Source organism: Rattus norvegicus, chromosome 10, assembly GCF_021556685.1.
Source record: "Rattus norvegicus strain SHRSP/BbbUtx chromosome 10, alternate assembly SHRSP_T2T, whole genome shotgun sequence".
In the NCBI taxonomy this organism is placed as follows: Eukaryota; Metazoa; Chordata; class Mammalia; order Rodentia; family Muridae; genus Rattus; species Rattus norvegicus.
Genome location: NC_141543.1, coordinates 113,219,443 through 113,240,811, shown reverse-complemented (window position 1 = coordinate 113,240,811; position 21,369 = coordinate 113,219,443). Strand labels below are relative to the sequence as shown.

Below are 21,369 nucleotides of genomic sequence, written 5' to 3'. Positions count from 1 at the left end.
ACATCTGGCCACTTTAGCTCCCCTCTCTACTTGGCTACAGGATGACCATCTGGACTCACCGTGTCCACTTCCTAGAGGAACAAATCCTTCCTCACTGGAAGTCCTTCACCATCTGGAATGCAGGCAAGCAGGGGCGTAAGTTATACCGCAGCCTGACTGCAGCCAGCCAGCACAAGGTAGGACACTTTCCTCCTTTTTCTGTTGACCACTATCCTGCCTCCCCTGATGCCATCACATCTTTATCCTGCAGCCCCACCCCCACCTAACTGCTAGCCCATGTTCACCCCCCCAGGTGGTGGCCTTCTGTGACATTGACAAGAACAAGATCAGGAAGGGCTTCTACTGCCACGAGGACTCACAGGTGTGTAGCCATGTGGCAGAGCACCAAAGCCCCTTACAGGGAAGGGCCTTCCATACCATGCCAGATTTCCCTTACACTCACTTGGGCTCTGCCCCTCCTTGGGGAAATGGCTACCTACACATTCCTTCAGTCTGGGTCTCAATGTTGACCTACCAGAGTGAGTTGGTGGTTCTTGTGGCTATCAGGTGGCTGGGGCTGCCGGAACCTGGGGGTGCAACCACGTGTCCTGTCCCCATCTGCTACTTGATCACCAGCTACTGAGCAGAGGCTATGGCTAGCACAGGTCTCAAGGAGTTCCTTCTGCGTGAAGCCCTAACGACTCACGACTGCCACCATCTCTGTAGGAGAGACCCAAGCCAAAGGTTCCCATCCTGCACTTCCAAGCTGCCCAGCCACCTTTTGTCATCTGTGTGAAGCTGGTGAGTACTGGCAATGGCTGCAGGGCTCCTGGGTATCCGCTGTCCCACTCTGATCATAGGAGCAAAACCAAGGACAAGACCTGACCACGGGCCCTGGGACATAGCCCACTACCTATACACTCTTACTGTAAATCAAATCTTACCTTGCAGCCATAGGGACACCCTGAACTAGGCTAGAGGCCATAGCTGCTGCTCTGTGGGCTGGATGCAGCTGGAGAGTGGCCTGTGGGTCCTAGGGACAGGGTGGTGGTGGGCACCCCTGGTAACACCCTTACAAAGCTGTTTTCACTCTTTCCTTTAAACACTGAAAGCCATTGTTCTGAGCCCAGCCATGATGTTCAAGGTGCCACGGTTCCTGCTACTCAAAGGGCAGCCTTACCCACATATAATAATAGCTTGGTGGTGACCAGTAGGGCCACAGGACCCTCCTTTGGTTTATCTGGTTTCTCCATTTTTGGTCATATGGGCATAGGTGCCAAGCATCCTGTTTCAGTGCAAACTGAGGTTACTTGTGGTCAGTGCAAAAAAGAATCTCAGTCTCTCCAAGGAATGGGTCTCCAACAGTTGTGCCAAGCTGAAAATGGCCAGACAGCAAGTGTCTTACTGGGGCTAAGGCTAGACTTTCTTTATCTACTCTGGACACTGTCCTTGGTAGGTCAAGTTCCTGGTAGACATGCCCTCAGGAGACTTGGCTCTTGAGATATTATTCTTTAATATGGTGACATTAACTGATTTTATGATGACAGTCTAGTGTCCTACATAGGAATTTCTCCCCTGTAAGAAACCTCACGTTCATCGACAGGTAGCATCTGTCACAGGTCCATCTGGAAGGGATTTATATTGGCCTGTGGAGGGCCAGTGTGTCTTGCCCATGTGACCACCTCCAGGTCACTGACCATGTAGAATCCTGCTGGTCAGTAGCCCTACTTCCTGTCCACAGTTCTGACTCACTGTAGTAAATGGGTCGGTCTCTGCACTGAGAAGCTCCTGGGTGCATCCTGCAGCAGAGCCAAGCAGGCCTTGTACATCCGTTACTCTGTACCTGCTCACCATTGGTCTCTGAAATCATTCCTGCCACCCATCATTCTTCTCAAGCTTTGAGTCCAGGGCAGTCTTATTTCTAAAGATCTCACTGTAAGTTGTGTATGATTCCCTTGATGCCTTTTGTTCTTAAATAGTTTTTCTCTTTCAAAGTCCAGACACCAGGTGAGAGGGCATGGCCACACTGAATGTTAGCAGCCCCAGGACAAGGCGTCACCCTCTCTATTACCAGATGGATATAGTAGGCCCTCAGCAAAGGCAGCTCAGCCTCCAGTTGCAGCTGTCCACCTCAGTTCTTAGGTCATGGAGGGGATAGTAGGTGGTGGGCCGTGCTGCTGAGACTGGAGGACACAGGCCAGACTTCAGCCTGTTTCAATCCATGTTTTCCAGTCTGTGACACCTCACTTCAGGTCATGGCAGGGTTAGGCCTTGGTTCTAGCCCCTGAGAAAATGTGTGTCTGTCTGTGTCCCCTGTAGAGTGATGTCACACGGCAGCAGGTGTGGGGTCAGGAACTGCATTCCGCTGGTGACACTATGGGAGTGGAAGGCCTCTGCTTAGTTTTGTACCTTTACCAAGCGTCCTCTGGTACAGCATTACAGCATTTCTCTTAACACAATGAGGAAGACGGCCCACCTGTGATGTACCGTGTATTCTGAATATTCTTCTGTTTGTGTGCATGTGTGTTTGTATGTGCTGGTGGGAAAACTCATTGCCTTCTAGTGCTTCATCATCAAGACAGGTTCTCTCACCAGGAACTTCCTTATTCAGCAAGACTAGCAGACAAGCAAGCCCAAGGGGTCCTTCTGTTTCTGATTTCCCACTTCTGCGACTGCAGGTATATCCCACCATGCCCAGCCTTTACAATGGTGCTAGAGAATGAACGAAAGTCCTCATGCATGTGTGCATGCACAGCAAACACTTTCCTGAAGCCATCTCTAGCTCAGGAGTTTTAAGTTATAAACTGATGTTTGCCATTTAGAATGACTTACACTATTTGACTTTTCCCCTTGTGAAAGTATGATTCATTCTGAGATGGCTACTCTTGATCATGCATGACACTTTATAGAGCACTGCCCACATCTGTATCTAGGACTTTTGCTTCTTAATTTTATCTGTGATACAATGAGAAGTTACTTTGGTAGAAAGATTAACTAGGAATCCCAAGTTTTCTGTTTTGCACATCTAATCGTCTCAGCCTCACATCTTAGGCAGCCCGTTCTCCTGATAGGGAATGTGATGGCTGAGATGCTCATTTCTGCTCCTGGGTCTCTTTCTACCAATCACCAATTCGCATTCCAGTGCCTTACCACAGAGGGAAGCTACTCTTCCTTACTCCAGAATTTGTCTCACATTTTTATTTAAATAAACTGCTGTATATGCAGAGAAAATGTCTCATCTCAACACAGATTGGCAAGCACGGACTGTAGGTCACATTTAGCCCTCCACCTCTCTTCATAAGTAGCTTTCTTAGAATACGGACAATATGCGTTCACATAGCAGAATTACAGCCTCCTTAAGAACAGAGCAGATGCTCTTCCATGGAGATGTGCAGACTGCTCACCTATGCAATTGTTCAGAGAAGAGCTGTGCACACACAGCTTGCCACTTGTCTGCTTGCCACTCATGTGTATGGACTCCCAACTCTTTGCTCTTATGTCCGGTTCTTCTCAGCACCTGTATATGATCATCCACTGTGTAGACTATTGGATCTTGTTGGCATGTCAGGACCCTGGCTTGTGGGAGTCATCTCTAGCCTTCAGTTGTCACTCATGCTGCTGTGAGCTCCCATTTCTATGGTTTATCCCAGAGGAGAAGTCAGGTTGAACACCTCCAAAGACCACCTGTATGGGCAAACTGACTGTTTTCTATCCTTTTGGAGTTCTTTCTTGCTGTAGTTGTAGGAGTATCTTGCTTAAGGTTGAGCACCACTTATCTGGTGGAAACTTAGGTTTCATCTGTCACATTTATAACTGGGCTTCTTCAACTGGAATACGATGGCAGAGTTAGCTTTGTGTCCTGCAGTCACCCTCTCCTTTCATCCTCACAGGATTATGTTAACTATTTGGAGCACATGAGTAGTGATGTGTTTAACAATGTTAGGTCTCCTGGGGCAGGCTCTGACCTCTCCTGGCCCAAGGCTGATGGCTTCTCTGGATGTTGGGAAAGGAGAGGTGAGGGAAGAGAGGAAGGGCAGCAGGTGCAGCCACTGTGGACACTTCTGATTTCCCAGGTAGAATGCTTTTCACTTCCTATTTCTAGCACTGGTAGTGGGACAGGTAGAATCAGGGTGACAGCCTAGTTTAGAGGCCTCTTGTGTTAGTCAAAGGACAGATGACTTAGGAGGAACAGTGCAGTTCCTCTACATCTTGCTCCAGACTTCATCTGCCGATAGGCTGTTCTTCAGCAAGAAAATGGGCCTTGCTCCTGTCTGGGACTGGGAGATGACAGGTAAGAGGAATCAGAGGGTGGGCGCTGGGCAGATACCCAGTGTACAATTCCTTGGATAGACAGAAGGAAGGTGAAATATTCCTGGACCAACTGAGAGTGGCTCAAATGCCTTCTGTAGAGGGTCAATACCAGGTGGCAAATGCACCTTTCAGTATCTCACTACTGTTGGTACCCAACAAAACTATATAACAGCAGCACTAGCCACTGCCCTCAGTGGCCTTTGGTTCTCTTCAGGCCTCCTCCCTAATCCATAGAGGATCTTAAGTTCATTATGAGCCACCTAACAGTAAATTAGGTAGACCCACTCCTAGCCTCTGACCTGAGTCTTTGCAAGAATCCCAGAGAGTAAGAGGAAGTCTGACTGAGCTGGATCCTCTCTCCCCAAGGACCTCACAGGGGGTGAGTTTGAAGACAACCTGAAGTCACTACACTTGCAAGAAGGCCGGGACTTCGTTCACTTCAGCTGAGGCTGCTGCTGAGGTGGGTGTACACAGCAACGCTAGTAGGCTCTGAGCCCTGTCTGATCTGCCTCCCTTTCACACAGACGACTCAGTCTCTGCTTCCTCCAGCATCTCCCCCTGCCCCCCACACACTTACTGCATTAATTCTCACCCATCTGTTTCTGCAACATACCTTGAGGCTTAAATGTTCTAAGAACCACTTTAGGCAAAATTCCTAAAACTTTCACCAGCTAGCTGGTAATTTTTTAAAACTACTTTTTAAGCAGGAGTTTGCAAAAAGTTCTGGGTTTTAGAAATGTCTATTAAGCTAAGCTTTTCTTCATTCTGAAACCATCTGTACTGGCTACTTTCCTTATTGCTGTGACCAAATTCCAAACAGCCAACGCCTCATGGTTTGAGGGTCCATCATGGTGGGGAGGGCATGATGGTGGAAGTCATTCCCAGCTGGAACTCTCCACCTTCTCATCTTAGTGGAGCAGGAAGAATAGAGGGGGCCAGAAGCAAGGTTGAGGTCTAGTGACCCACTTCAAGCTAGGCCCTAATTCTAAAAGGTGCCAACAACTGGGAATAAATGTTCAAACACGAAGCTGTCAGAGACATTTCACATTAAAATGATAAAACCCTTAATAATACATCTCACTTCTCAAGTGATCTTTTAGATCAAGATCTTGATTGATCTCAGGCTTTGATCTTTTTGAGTTACATTGTTGTTTATTTTGTAGCCCAGGCTGGTCTTGAATTCAGCCCTCCTGTCTCCACCTCCTGAATGATGGGCTGTGAGTGTGTGCCTGGCTTAAACTTGTTACAGTCAGATACATCCAAGACTCAGAGCTCTAACAACTTTCTACTTAAGAAACCCGGGCACCTCCCTCTCCAGCACTGTGCCTTCCCATATCTTGGATGTTAGACCTCCAGTCCTATTGCTTTGCTTTTGGAAAACTGTTGTATATTGTTTGGTTCTTTTTTTTTTTTTTTTCCGGAGCTGGGGACCGAACCCAGGGCCTTGAGCTTGCTAGGCAAGCGCTCTACCACTGAGGTAAATCCCCAACCCCTATTGTTTGGTTCTTAGTGATGGGTTGATATCCCTGTCTGTGGATGCTGGCCTCATCCTCTTAGAGGTTGTATCTTTCTGTCTTGGAATTACCTAGTCTTTTCAACATAGGAGTCTGGGGGACTCACTGGATGACTCCTTTAGGGCCACAGCTCCTTCCTGTGAGGACAGTTTTTCCATCTACAAGGTCCCAGGGTTTTATCAGGTTTCTTGTGGCCTTTTAGCTACTCTACTCCACTATCAATACTTCATGACGAGGCTTAGGAACCTGGCCGTGGACACAGTGTCCCTAACTACTTTCTTCCTGCTGTTAAATCATAGGTTCACAGGAGGCCAAGTGAACACTCTTGTGTGGGCGAACACCTATTTGGCCTCCTGCCCAAACATGCCCACTGCAGAGCTTTCCCGACTCCTTTGTACCTAGACACTCACATGCCCCCATATTTGCTGAGTCTGACATATAACTCAGCATTATTGCCGTGATGGACCAACCTGACCCCACCAGTTGTCGTGATACCTGGAGAGGAGGGCTCCCCCTAAGAACTTCAGTGGAAACCCTTCCTGCTGAGGTCTTTCTAGACCACCAGGTATCCGGTGGAAACAGTTGCCTAAGGTGGGATCTGCATGCAGAGGGGGCTAGCTGAGAACAACATCCTTTACTTCAACCATTAAACCTCACTGAAAGGGACATTACTCTGCTAGAGTGACATCAGTAGGTCTGTTGGAAACCAGTTGGTCTCCATGTCTTAAAATGTCCTGTCTGGAATTGTGTTTTAAAATAATTAATACTAAAAATAGCTAATTCTGTTTCCCAGTAGACATGACAGCAAAGCCAGTATCATACGTGGCCGTCTCTGCTGATCTCAGCCAGGTTTTCTTCTACTTACAACAGAAAGGTGTACGAGACTGGAATGAAGTATGAGCCAGGCCTCAGCCACCAGGGCAGCACAGCAAACCTGCAGGTCTCAGGCCTGGAAAGTGGCTCCCGATAAAGGCGGCAGCCTGTGTGCTCTCCGTTCTGGCTCCGTGAGATGGAGGCTATTGCCCTGAGTGAACACGCATCACCACAGGCCTTGGCTTGAGGCCCTGGCCACTTCAGCCACATGTCCATCCTCAACAGCTTAATAAGCAGTGATCAGCAGTCCTTCCCAGGCCTGAGAGACAGAGAGGCTGAAGAGGTAGGCGTGTGGCTACCACAGCAGGACAGGCAGCCATGCAGGCCTGGGACAGGAGGTGCAAAGGATCCAGGCTTCCTGGACCAGTGTTGTCATCTACATTCCCACAGGGATGCTGGATTCTCATGATCTCTTGCTCAGACCATTGTGATATTGTTGGTGGCTTGGCTGGCTGAACATGTGAGAGGCTATCTGTTACTGCATCCGCCCAGCACTTCAAACTCTATACCAGGGTGTGAAACACCCATCATGATACACAAATCACACAGCAAGGCCCTGAAGAGGAGCCCACAGTAGATCCTCCAGCTCCTTTTGCACAGATGTCCCAGAGACAGGCAGAGGCTGGGCTGTGTGATACATGATTTAATGAGAAGCACATCTGTGTGACAGCAAAAGTATGGGCAGTCCAGGTCACCAGAGCACAGCATCCATGAGGAATTGCTGCTCTCTGGGGATGGCCTCCCAATCCATCTAGCAGCAGGTGCTACCTTTCTCAGAAGTCTGTGGCACCAAGTTTCCATGATGGTAAAGCCTGTTGTGGAGCCTCAGGGCAAAGCATCCCAGCTAGGCGGGCAAGGCTCAGCTTCCTGGAACAGGCTGTAAAGAAACATGGCAACATCAGGCTGGCTGCCACCCCACCCTCTTTGATATATGGCTAAAGCCAGCCATGACCAGAATCCTGGCAGCCTGAACTGTAGTAATAGCTCTGTGGCCTGTCAGGGTAGATGTAAACTCAAGTTCACTGTGCATAAAGGACCGAGACTACACCATGTCGCCATCTGTTGTCACCACTCCTGGAGCCACTCAAGCGACCAGGCCACACCTGTGTATCTCATTATGGCTCCTACAGGGGGAAGCCCTGGGAAGACTTGAGCACACAGACCCAGTGTAATAAACACAAAATCTCTCTCAACATGACACAGCCATGACAGGAGCTCAGGCACAGAGCTGACTCAAAGCAAAGAGAAGAGTACGGAAAGAAGCTGACCAGGGAGACCAGGCTGGCTGAATACCAAGACCTCAGGGTTAGTACAAACCAGTTTCAGACAGGGCTCTGCAGCAGGAGGTCAAGGCCAGGGATAATGTAATGTGTCAAGAAAGAGTGCTGGCCACAGGGTAATCGGGGACAGAAGAGCAGAGCTGTGAAACAAGTTAACAGGGTAGGAAATGAAATTCAGATAAGGGGGAAAGAAACATTAAACAGGAAGGTCAAATAGGAAACAAAGATGGTGGATGTAAACTTGCCTATAATTATACAGTAAACATGAACTCATGAGATGCTAATTAATAAAGATGTTAAGGCGCGATCTTGACTATAACATTCCTAGACATTGAAAGTGTGACAGGAAACAGATGTCATCACACTAACAGTGAGCAGAAGAGATGTTAAGAGTAGGAACACAGCTTCTAAATGCACCCCCCCCCCGAAGTTTAAACATAATTAAAGGAGATTTGAGACAAATGCAAAACATTAATTCCTCAGCAGACGGAGGAAAATGACAAAAATGTGTGCTAATGGGTCTTGTGTCTCACTTGATACAGAGTTTCTCAGAATGTTGGAGAACTGAGACCTCCATCCTGAAACTGGAGAGCATATATAAGACACAGAACCTAGCAAAGTCCGCCAAAAGGCTCATAAGTACCTGAGAATACCAGTCAGGGGGGCTTCCATGGTTAACCTCATGAGACCTGAAAAACATCCACTCATTCCCAGCAAGGAAGAAAAGTCACCCCTGTGAGGCATACTGGAACCAGGTCTACTAGCTCCTAGGCTAGATGGACCAGGCCTAGCCTGAGATTGGAGACAGGCTGGCCAATTAGAATGTTCCGCTCTCCCCCACTCACCCCCAGGATGCTTCTGGACTCCTGGAGGACTCAAGTTCTGTAAGGGCAGAGAGCCCAAGGTCAAGGGTACAAACAAATGGAAAGACCCTTAGGCCTATACCACAGACAACATCTAACAGCCCCTTCCAAGAAGAAAAGCAAGTCCACACACTGCTGTCCATTCCATCAGCACATCTACTTGTTAAGATGTGTGTATGCTAAGAAAAACATGGCTCAGAGAAAGTGCCTCTGACATGGAAATGGGATTATTAAGCTCAATTCACTTCCTTAGCTCACCACACCTGGAAGGTGAGCTATGGAGAATATACAGGAGCTACTAGGTGGCTGTGGTGGTTTAAATGAGAACGGCCCCCACAGGCTCATGTGTGAATACCCTATCCATAGCTAGTGGAACTGTTTGGGAAGGATTTGGAAGTATGGCTCTTTTGGAGGTGTGTCACTGGGAGTGGTTTTGAGGTTTCAAATGATTCCATTTCCAGTGAGCTCTGCTTCCTGTTTATGGATCAAGATGTGAGCTCTCAGCTGTTCCTACTGCCATGTCTTTGCTTGGCCATTATGGACACTAACCCTCTGAAACCATAAGTCCAGTGAAGTGCCATCTTAAGTTGCTGTTGCCATGGTATTTTGTCACAGCAGCACAACTATAACCCAGTAAAGGTATAGGGAGGGGATCAGAAGATGGTGTTGAAGAACAAATTGAAAGAGTCATTAAACTAGCACATGAACTTTCTAAGCAGAGATGCAAGTGGTGCATGAACTGGGGACCAATCACACAGACAGCATCTCCATCTGTAGGACTTAAGGGTGACCTTCCAAGGGCCTAGTGTCAATCAACCTTAGCTCCCTTTAGCCTCAACATAGTCCCAGGCCAACCTGGCTGGTAGTGTAAACTGACAAACTAGTTCTGAGGGTTTAAAGCACAGACAGTCTTGGGCAGGATAAAACTGGAGAACAGACATGGTGAGCGCCATGAGCTGTTGTGAGAGCCATGCCTCTCCCATCACACAGTCTGTATCGACTTACAGTTGATGGTGTGATCCAGTGTATAAGACTCCAAAGTGCAGTCACTGGACAGTGGTGGTGACAAGACCCTGAATCATCTGACACAGGAAGCATAAAGGGACCTTCCCGTCACACAACAGTTTGTCCCAAGTAAACTGAACTTCTCCATGTAAAGTCGGTACACAGAGCTTTCAGACACAGCAGGCTGCCTGTGCTGGCTGGTTTTATGGCGACCTGACACAAGCTAGAGCACTTGGGAATCTATGTGTAAGCCTAAACTGTAGGCAGGCTTGCCTGGTGTCTTCTTAAGCAGTGATTGATGTGGAGGAGACCAACCCACTGGGGGTGGAGCCACCCTCAGCTGGTGGTCTTGGGTACAAAAGCACTACATAACCTTAAGAGTAGACCACAACACAAAGAGGCTAAGAGTATTAAGCTGGACGCATATTTCTAGGATGAAAAGTCGATACATAGAAGTTTTTAAAGTCCTCATAGACAGACTGAGCCATAGAACATAGGAAGAGAGCCCAGAGACACAACAGATCACAGCTTTCATGACAACTTAAAGTGAAACCCCAGGACAAGGGTCCTCAGAAACTATAAACACACCAAGGCCAAGATAAGTGGAGAGGACAGGCCTTAGCACAGGCAGCCAAGAAGGCTGGGGCCCCAGTGGACAGGAGAGAAATGGCCTGATGGGACAGGTGTCCTCAGAAGGACAGAGCCCCTAATAGGATGTACAGCCAGGCAGGGAATGAGGAGGAAACTACAGCCTCCTTCCCAAATTCCTAGAAGACAGAAGCCGACACAACTTGTGGCCTACATCAGTAAGATGACACTGTGCAGCCAGCACACTATAAAGACACAGAACGTGCCCACCCTGGCAGGAGACGAAGCTCTCCCAGTTGGTCTGGACAAAGTAATGGCAGCAATGAATACTGACCATGGGACCCATTTACTTTAGACCAGAACTCAGAACAACAGGCAACACAGGTACCACTACAAGTATTACCTTTGGAACCAGTTGGGGTCTGGGCACACCAAGGAGGTCACACAGGTGATTCCGCTGTCCTCTTACAACGGGAAGCTCTGAGTCCCTAAGGAGGAAAACATTTGAGTCCCCTGTGTCACATGGCTCAGCAACTCCACCCCTTGAGACCTGGTGGTGTTGGGGCAAAACTCTACCACCCAGAGTAGACACCAGGAGAACCTAGCTCTTTCACAGGACTGATACACACCCCATTCTGGGGACATGAGGAAGAAACGCTACCTCAGACTGAGAGGGCTTCTGGAGCGCTTTATTAGACTGCTTTCATTGGAATAATATGTAATGCTGTTAAGTATTAAGCATGTTTTTTCTCTATGTAAAATTAGTTAAAAAAAAAAAAAAGCTTCTCTGTAAAGCAGGCACTGTGCTCTGGCAGAGGAGCAGTGTCCCTAGCACCCATGTAGGGTAGCTCGTAACCACCTGCGACCCCAGCTCCAAGGGAATTGCACGCCCTTTTCTGGCATCCCCAGGCAACTGTACAGACATGCACATGAGCCTTGACAGACAGCCACACATGCATACATATTGTTAAAAATAAAAGTAAATCTTAAAAAAAAAAAACAACCAAACAAAAACAAAACAAAACAGTTCTTCCTCTGCCAGCTGTTCTCACTCAAGATGAGTTTATTAGAAAGTTGGAAGTAATGTCTGCCATCCTGAGGTTTGGCCATTGTCTCCTGAGAAGGCACCAAGTTGAGTTCCTACTGACAGCAAAGATCTTGAAGTGCACTCTGGCCTTCCAGGTCCCCACAGCTCTTACCTAGGCAGGAAGGTCACATCCTAGCAGGGGCTCCTTAGGGAGGTCACTGTTCTGAGGGGCACGCATGAAGAGAGCACAAACCCTGACTTGCTGAAGCAACCTGGTCAATCCCAACAGGCCTGCCAGTATCTGAGGTCAGCAAGCCCGCTCTCCATCGTTCTAAGGGAACAGTGTTGATAGGCAACAACAGTGTTTTGAGCTGCCTGGCTGTGCCTCCCAAATACTACAGAATGGGGACAAGCCAGCTTGAAGTGCACCTGTGCACAAGCGCTAGTTCCATATATGTGACTGTATGTGCTTAGCAGTGCATACATGTGTGACTATATGAACAGCCACATTATGTGATCATGTATGCAAACCTGTATATAAATATGCGCAGGACCATGCATGTGTACCACATCTGGATTACGGGTCATAGGTTCTTGCTGTTGTGACCATAAATAACTGTTTCCAGGCCCAGCCTATAGCACCCACAGGCTGTACACCACCACTGTCCCTTCTGCACCTCTTGACTTTGAAGACAAGTTTCTAAGATCATTAAAACAGAGGAAAAACCACAAGGCCCTTGGAGTAGCAAAATGACAGTAGGTAGCTGACATCCACTTGGTGGCAGTTACTGAGAAACACTGACTTCTGACCAGCAGGGGTCTGACCCACTCTGGCCACTTGCTCACAAGAGAAAAGCGATTGCACATTAAACATTTCCTGAAGCTCCCAGGATGTGATGTTCTTAGGTGGAGGATTTGAAATATCTCCCCTCTTTCCATCAAAAAGCTGCAGGGACAGGAGAAAGTATCACCAGGCTCAGGCAGGCAGGCACTACTCACCAGGCTGTGTCACTGAGCACAGACATGACCTCATCAAGCACCTCAGCATCTACCAAGTCACTATAGGTAAGCACCATCTCATATACCTGGCTTGCTGTGCTCTTCCGGATCTGGAATGAGAACAGCAGGTCAACAGGAGGAAAAGCCATCAGCACCTAGAGAGCCCCAGGGGTCTTTCTTAGAAGGTCCATGAAAGGAGGAAGATGAACTCAGCCACAGCCCGGGTACTTCTGCCATCACAGGCTTACCCACCAAAAGGTGCGGTAGGAACTCCTACAAGGGAATCTGTCTCGCTGTCTCTTGGTTATTTCCTGTGACATACTACATCATATGAGATCTGATCTACCTCTGGCAATGTGTTTCTGACAAACAGGCTGAGCTGTGGGGCCATCCCACTCTACCTCAAAAGACCACTGTAAAGGTTCTCAGATTTGTACTTCTTGGGTGAGAGGGAAATCCTAACACTGGGCTGTGCTTCCCATGCCCATGCTCCCCGGTACCAGCACCGTGTTCCTTTCATACAAACACCAACCAGTTGATTGCCCACACCTGGAACCCATCTCACCCTGTGTTTACATCAAAGCCCTGCCAACAGACACTCATCTTTAGAGGTCACATGTAAGCACAGACCTGGGTCCCAGGTAGGTAGCCTTGAGGTGGGGCAGACACACTCACCACAGGAAAAGGGTGGCCAAGGAGGAGGAAGAGCTGCAGAAGAACCTTCTTTCTCACATCACCACTGAACTGCACCATCCCACAGAGCCTGCAGGAGACCCACAGGCAACATGGAGCTGTGCCACACTCATGCTGTTACCCAAGGACCCACATGGAAGACCCAGGAAACACACAACATGAACCTCGAGTCATGTGCTAACGTGTGTGCTTACCTATGTACAGATCTGTGTATTGTGCACCAGTGTGCTCCCATGTAATCTACGCTATCTTGTATGCTCCTGTGCACTGTATGCTGATGTGCTCCCATGTGCTCACCATACGTGGTGAGATCTTTGTGCTAGCATGTGCATGCTTGTGTACCCAGATTCCTGCATTCCATGTATGCATGCTTGTACACCTCATGTGATTGCCAGTACATCACCAGTTATCTGTGCTAGCATGTGCACGCCCATGTGCCCAGATCTCTGCACTAGTATAGATGTATTTTCCTTCCTGTGATGGCCTTTGAGCATCTACAGGCCCAGTAAGGTGCCAGAGCAAGTGACAGATGTATAAGATGAACACATAAGAGATATAGGTTTCCTATTTTGGTCAATCCTCCCTAAATGCCACAGCTGACAGGAGTGGTCTGACCTCTCCCTAAATGAACACGAAAACACTCCATTTTAAGCAGCTTTGTGATTAAAACTTTTATCTCCCACCAGGAACCCCACCAAGTCCCTCCTCTTTCTGTCTCCACCCAGGAACACTTAAAACTCACACTGCAATGCTTGACCGAAGTTTCTGGATGTCTTTTGACTTCTTGATTTCTTCCTTACAAAGTGTGAGCAACTTCACACAAAAGGGGTGGCTTGAAGGAGAAGACATTATTATAAGTACATCTTTCACAGCAATACAGAGCAATACGATGAACACTGTCATGACATCCAGTGCTGGGACATGTGACACCAACCACTTTCTTTGGTTCCCAACATGCACAGCAGAGAAGAGATGTAAACTGGGCAGGCAGGCCCTGGCACAGTCACAATGTGACCATATCCAAGTGACCCACCCCAACACAAAAGACTCTGCCGGTGAGTGCTACTATGTGGGAAGAAACATGTGATGGGCTTAGGTTACAGAGGAGTCCTAGTCAGCCCCGATAATAATACTAATTCTGGGCTGCTACACTCCAGGATAGCCCATGACAGCAGCTCCCAGGTCAACCCTGGCTGGTCCAAGTCACAGGAATCCAGTCCTTCCCTGACTAGCTCCCTAAAGTGCTTATGGGAACAGAATGACTGTCGTATTCCTTAGAGCTATGGTCATTGTCATTCCCAGCTTGCACAGGACTGTATATCCTCAGCTTGCCTTCCTATAGGGCTTATGCACAGTTCTAATGCTCTTCTAGACACACCACATACAGTCTGTGGTCTCGTTGGGTCCCTTCAAGTCTACATTCAACTTTGTGGTCCCCAGCAACCCTGTGGGTTTATGCACTAGGGTTCTTGACAGACTCCCAATAAGCTGATCCAAGAGGCATGAGCCCTCCAATGAAAAGGTCTAATCTCTGCTTGTCTCAGTGAGCGGCCATGTCTTCCTGGCCACCAGATTCTCCCAGCATCCCTCACCCTTCCCGTAAGGCGCCCTTCCATATGTAATCTACCCACTTTTGCTAAGCCAGCCCTTTTTACCCTTTTCCCTCCTGGGCTCTTGATCTCCTGGCTATCCCCGCTCCTCACATGGCCCAGCTCAAGGTCATGTTCACTTTGGACTCTCTCAGACGTCTCTGCCTCTGTTATCCACAATAAACCTTTTCCTCCACTGTACCTAAGAGCACTCATGTCCTCCTTTTTTCTTTTTTCTTTTTCACTCAAGCATGAACAACTGTACAAAAACACAGTGAATGGAAATTGTATCAGGAACTCTCCAAGAGCACCGAAAAGAGTAAAAAGCCTCAAATAAATGAAGAAAAATGGAACAGAGGAAAATGATTCTGCTAATCAGAGAGTAGAAACATGGAGCAAACAAAATTACTTTAATGAAAAACATAGTAAGATTAAATGAAGTACATTTACAGACTCAGTTAAAAGATCAGATTGTCAGGTTGATTTTTTACAAAACTACATATACTATTAGCAACCAACATACAAACAAACAAACAAACAAAAACCCCAAACAAAATGAAAACCAAAAAACTCCAAAGAAAAAGAAGGAGAGGAAAAGTGGAGGTATAGGGTAAGCAGAAGCACCTCAAGGACAATCATGTGATGTGAGGCAGCCCTCCATTCACATGTGCAGAAAATCCAAAATCCATAAAGAACAGAGAAGTAAAAACACAACGTTATACACTTTCCTACTATCTTATTTTGAAAATTTTAAGCCAGAAAAATAGATGTCAAATCCTTAGACCATTTTCCTAGATGAATCCAGTGATGTGCCCTGTGAGCACTCAAGACACTCAGGCAGGCTAGGAAGTCAGTGCTGCACGCTGACAGAGGGACGCCCTGTATGTCAGGTTAAAACCATCTTAGGCATTCAGCAGAGACAGATCTAACTTCCCGGCCAAACAGTTAAAAACCAAAGACAGACACTACAGACTTCAAGCAAAGCGAGCTGGTCTCCTCCACCCCGGGTGTGTGATGTATGCAGGATCTCAAGGCAGAGCACCAAGACAATGGAGCTCTGGGGTTCACACGAATGCTGGCTGGCACGCAAGTACAAAGACACTGCCCAAGGTCAAGGGAAGAAAAACAAAATGCCAGAACAGATTATATGAAAACTGGGCATAGATCCTCTCAATGGGGCAGAAGTCAGACAGTAAACGGGAGTGAGCAGAGGCTCAGAAGGGAGAGGAGATCAACTGAGATCCTGTTGATTTGAGTCCACCAGTGAGTGTAAAGCAAGTTCCAACGCCACCAGGCAGTTTCTAAGTAACAGCAGATGCTCAGACATCTTCATGAAATAAACCAAGAGAGCATTCAGTGAAGACCACAGGACGTTCGTAGAAGCAAAGATCACCAAGATGGTGTCAGTCACTCAGGAAGACAACCTGGCACCGAGATGGCTCCAGAAGAGCTCATGCAGCATGGCTGTCTGCACCTCTGAACACAGCCTCTGTTCAGCTGTGATGGGTGCAGGCATGCTCCTGGGTTCCATAGCATGGCCCACATGCTGTGCTGTTTCCACCCAGCCTTTATCATATCTCAAGCTCCGACTTCCAGCCCTCTCTGCCTACTAGCCCTACTACAGGTGGACCATCCCACCTGTCCAAGTCTACCTTCCCACCCGGAGAGCAGGCTGCTAGTTCACCCCATCCTGATATCTGCTGCCTGAGGTTGCACTGTCTTCTTCTGGGTCTTGAGATCCTGACCCAAGTGTTCTGTCTTCATATTTGGTGGCCATAGATTTGAATGTACTTGAAAAGCTAAGGGGGCAGGACCAAGAGTTTGGAGCTAGCCGGAGCAACACAGTGAGACTAAAATCAATCAATAAATTTTTTTTTTTTTTTTGAAATTTGGAGAACTAGGCTTTGTCCAACAGGAAGCACTGAGCAAGCAGATACTTACTTCTCCTCGGCAGTAAAGATGTCAAAGCACCCATTGGCCAACAGCTGGTCCAACATTTTCAGCAGCGATACAGACACTCTGAGAGGAGGAGATAAGCAAATGTGAGACCCACACAAGCACCCAAGAACCAAGAGCCACCCATATGAGGAACAGGGTAGAGCCCTTGACAAGTTAAAAACAAAAACAAAAACAAAAACAAACAAAAACAAACAAGAACAATAAACCCTTAAGACCATGACAGCTCTTCCTAGATGGGGTAAGGGTCAAGATAGTCTTGTCAAATTCCTAGAAACAGACATACCAGTATTATGACACTTACAAGAATGCCAAAACGACTATGGAAAGTAAGAATAAAGCTGCAGACAATGTGGCTTCTCTAGTAATTACCTACAGCAAAGATAAGAACAGGACTCCCAATGCAAAGATGTGCAGATGGCCGGGTAGAGCCCAACATTCAGCTACACACCTGACAGTTCTGACAAGGTGCAAAACCAAGTGCAGTGGACAGTCAGGCAGACAGCATGAACATCTGGACAACCGTTTGCAAAATTAAACTGTTTTGAGTTAGTTTTGTGTGTGCTCAGACTGTAGGGCTGACGATAGAACCTAAAGCTGAAGCTTCTGGAGAAGGAGTTCTTTAGGACCTCCAACTAGGCAAAGATCCCTCAGCAGCTGCATCTGCTCACTGAAGCACAGGACAGGTGGTAGCTGGGTCCTTCAAACCACAAATCTGACAGACTTGCCCCGTATAGAGAAGCCATCCTAGAACAAGTGAGAGGAAAGCCCAACCAAACAAGCTATGGCAATTAACAGACATTAGGAGGGCAACTGAGTGTCGAACAGGACATCCACCTGAGACTGACCACCAATGTGGGCGAGCCATGGAACAGACGGGGCCAGCAGCTTTATAGAACTTAACAAGCAATCCATGTGACCCAGTTGTCCATTACTCAATGAGTACCCAAGAAAGGGAATGTGCATCCACAGAGATTCATCCCTGCTTGTCCACTATCACTGTCTGTTAGGCTGGGAACAGGAAATACTCAAGTGAGTCAGTTCCTGCCCACAACAGGACAGAGGTGGTTATGCTGCTTATCTGCCAAAGTGAACAGCTGGGAGGGCTCCGAGGATCAGAAGGGAAGGATTTGTGAGACACTGAGACTGAGACACACACACACACACACACACACACACACACACACACCCCAAGGAGCCATGTGTTGTCTTTCAGGTCTCTTATGTCTCAACCGGGCTATTATAGACAAGAAAAGATGGAGAATATTTCTACAGACTAGAACCTCATTCCACTTCACTTGGTATTCTGCATCTCCACACACAAGGAAAGCCATTTTCCTGCCGAGAGTGCATCAAGGGAAAGGGATTGCCAATCGATGCCCAGGCCCAGGGGCCAGCAAGGCCCAGAGGAGATAAATTCTTGGGGTTTGTAGAAGATGAGTATGAGTGAGCTGCTAGGCTTGCTGGGCCCTGCTCCTCATCTATTATGACAAAAGTGTCCCAGGGAAACCTGGGCTCTGTGGAAATAGGATCAGGTCTCGGGTACCCTGTCTGAGGACACCACTCACCTGTCATTCAAGAGGTTGTCCTCAAAGACCTTTAGGAGGGTCTCACTGAAGCTCTCCAGGACCTGAGCATCCTTCTGAATCCCCTTCATGTACTCGAAGAGGCTCTGTGTAGAATGCCTGACCTGCAACCCAAAAAGCAGTATTGGGGCTCAGCATGGCTAGCTTCTCCCTTGGTTCCTCAGGGCTACTACAATGACAGTAAATGCCTGAGGTCAAGCAGAAATGACTGCAAACTACAGAGATGTGAGGATTCTACAGGGATGGGGCTGGTCACACAGTGGACATGTAAAGTGCACACATCTGGGACAGAACCCTCTTGAGAGAATTCCCCGCATCCCCTGCTGTGCACAGCCAGATGCCTCCTTACCGTAGACTCTGTCAAGCCACCCACGGACACGGCCAGCCCCAGCAGGACATGGTATCTATAGGTAGGCAGTCCCAAGAGCTGGGTGATAAGAGGGAAGGCCTGTGAAGGTGCATTCCAGTTCACAGTGGCCACATCAGACCTGAAAGACAGTAATTTTCTCAAGGCCATGCTTGGAGGGACTGGGCTACAAGGGGATCTATATCTAACAGTACCTGGGAAACAGACTTTCCAGTTCCTTGCGGTGGGGAACATGGGGAATGGGAGGGCTGTCGAAGTGCAAGAGAGTCAGGAATACCCGGGCAGCATGAGCACGGAACCGATCAATCTTCTCACTTGCCTGCTGGGCAACGCAACACATGACACGCTCACAGCTGCAAACGGAGGGCACACGTATGAGGCCAGCCTGGGGAAACGTGGTCACCTTATTGTCAGCAGCTGCTGAAGCCACATCAAGTTATGACTTAGTTAGGGTTTTTATTGCTGTGATAAAACATCATGACCAAAAGCAACTTGGGTAGGAAAGGGTCTGAGGTCACACTCCGTCACTAAAGGAAGTCAGGAGGCAGAACTAAAGCAGAGGCCATGAAGGAACGCTACTTACTAGCTTCCTCAGCTGCTTGCTTATAGAACTCAAGACTACTTTCCCAGGAATGGAACCTCCCACATAAAACATTAATCAATAAAATGCTATAGGCCAATTTTATTTATATAATAAATTTCATGGACGTATTTTCTCAACTGAGTCCCTCTTTCCAATTAATTCTACTTTGTGCCAAGTTAAAATAAACCTAACCAACACAGGGTGGGTATGACTGCACCCTGCCTTCCCCAACATCTCAAGAGCTACATATCAGGTACATGTGAACGTCGATGTACTGTTGGGGCAAGAGTGAGAAGCAACAGTATTGCAGGTTGGTGGAAGGAGGAGGATGAGAGGCCAGGTTGAGGAGGTACAGTACATATAAGATAGCAAACTTAGGGCCTCAAGCAGTGTGGCAGAGGAGGTGGAAATTCACAGAGGCTGGATTAAATAATGTAGCCCATCTTGGCATGAACCTCAGCTATAGAACAGAGGCCACTACGTCCTCACCCTCTAAAGCTGACTGTCAAACAGGCTGGATCAAAGGAGGTCCTGGTCTGGGGTTGGGGAGTGTGTATATGCTATGGATCCTGACACAGGTCATGGCCATGATCCACAGACTCTGGAGGGCCAGGACAGAGGTCAGAGAAGTTTGTCTGGGAAGGTGTTAAGGCCCAGGACAGCCCCAGCTGATTTCAGATACTCACATGTGGGCCTCAATCAGCACTGGCTCAGTCTGTGCCAGCAAAAGCATCAAATCCATGAGGCTGGTCATGGAAGCCTCACGAACCCTGTGGATAAGGAGACATGAGAAGGTCAATCTAGGACAGGCACTTCAAGCCCTGGTTCCACCAACCAAACCCATTGGGCCCTATAAGCACAGACTCTAGAAGCAGCTTGTGAGGGGGAAAAACGTCTCGAGACACCCACTGGTCACGCACAAGCTTAGTTTCAAAAGGCCCAAACATAGGGAAAGTTTCAGAGATTACAGAAATCGCGTAGTGTAAACCATCAGAGAAACCCAATGCCAGCAGCTGGCAGTCTTTACTTAACTCCCTTAACTGGGGAATGAGGGACGTGCTGTCTCTCATACTGTCAAGCAAGAGGATTCACTCTTAACACCTGAAGATAGACTGGACAAGTCTCGGCAAAGCCTAAGACTCACTGTAATCGCAGATACTTCCTACAGCCTCCTCCCCTGTGAAGCTGGCCTCCTGTAGTCTCTCTGCACCAGGCTGGCACTTCTGGTTCTCACCAAACAAACAGAGCAAGCAACACTCACATTCATCCTTGACTTTCTTTCCTGCTAAACATAGCTGTCTGCCATTAATTCATATCAAAGAAGAAAAAATACTGGTCTAATTCCAGAGCAAAGGCAGCCATTTAACTGGGATTCAGGTGCATTCAGCCAGATTTAGGAAAAGGAAGATACAAACCCTCAGGCCGGGGGTCATCCCTGCCTCAATCAAACCCTCTATGGAGCCTCTAAGTGCAGGCCAGGGTTCCAGGGGACTCCCCAGGGTCAGATGAGGGACTGGACACAAAGCAAGCCTGGGAAAGGTGTGTTACAGGGACACGGGAGCAAATCTGCAATGAACGCCAGGGGATGTGGGGTCACATCTGCAAAAAGTGCCAGGAACAAAGGGATGGTAGACTGCGCAGTGTGCTGAGGGACAAGGTGCATACCTGTGAAGAATGCCAGGGACACAGGTAGGCCTGAAAAGTACCAAGGTCTACAGGTGCACAACTACAAAGTTCTCACAGGCCCACTGTCAGGGTAATTTGTACATTTCCTTCATGCCTGCCACCTCTTAAGCCGTGACACACAGGACGGGGCTCCCAATAACAGTAGAAACCAGCTACAAGGAGAAACCAGCTACAAGGAGAAGCTGTATTTGCTGAGCACCTGAGCCTCAGAAGGTCTCGGTAAAAACGCACCACAGATATGCTCAGTAACGCAGGTTAATCCTGGGAGCAAGGGCAATTTAATGAAACCATTGTTACAGAGCCCACTCCACACCACCCAGTCTGTACAGAGCTGGAGCCCCTCTCTGTAAAGCCCTCCCACTCTCAGTGACCTGGATGTGAGAACACAGTCGATTTCAGTGGCATTTGGCTGGCTACTATCACCACCTGCTAAAAGATAACTACATGACACGAAGCCCTGCAATTTAACT

General features: G+C 48.0%; 2 protein-coding genes across 24 annotated transcripts in view; one reads left to right on the top strand and one right to left on the bottom strand.

The window, feature by feature from the left end:
- The window catches only part of Qtgal (queuosine-tRNA galactosyltransferase), a 60,492-nt gene extending 52,228 nt beyond the window's left edge, over window positions 1-8,264 (top strand). For 4 of the 20 annotated variants that reach the window (NM_001443684.1, NM_001443686.1, XM_087573495.1 and 1 more), the window contains 5 exon segments: window positions 41-176; window positions 293-361; window positions 706-780; window positions 4,657-4,750; window positions 6,601-8,264. In NM_001443684.1, coding sequence (NP_001430613.1) covers window positions 41-176; window positions 293-361; window positions 706-780; window positions 4,657-4,737 — 361 coding nt within the window. In that variant the 3' untranslated portion in view covers window positions 4,738-4,750; window positions 6,601-8,264. 20 annotated transcript variants of the gene reach the window in all.
- Window positions 7,306-21,369, bottom strand: part of Tbcd (tubulin folding cofactor D) — a 159,163-nt gene continuing 145,099 nt past the window's right edge. For 3 of the 4 annotated variants that reach the window (XM_087569203.1, NM_001271364.2, XM_087569205.1), the window contains 10 exon segments: window positions 19,900-19,983; window positions 18,825-18,983; window positions 18,613-18,751; window positions 18,246-18,367; window positions 16,663-16,740; window positions 13,875-13,964; window positions 13,115-13,202; window positions 12,440-12,549; window positions 10,817-10,901; window positions 7,306-7,554 (listed from right to left, as the gene is read on the bottom strand). In XM_087569203.1, the coding sequence (XP_087425329.1) occupies window positions 7,537-7,554; window positions 10,817-10,901; window positions 12,440-12,549; window positions 13,115-13,202; window positions 13,875-13,964; window positions 16,663-16,740; window positions 18,246-18,367; window positions 18,613-18,751; window positions 18,825-18,983; window positions 19,900-19,983 (973 nt within the window). In that variant the 3' untranslated portion in view covers window positions 7,306-7,536. 4 annotated transcript variants of the gene reach the window in all.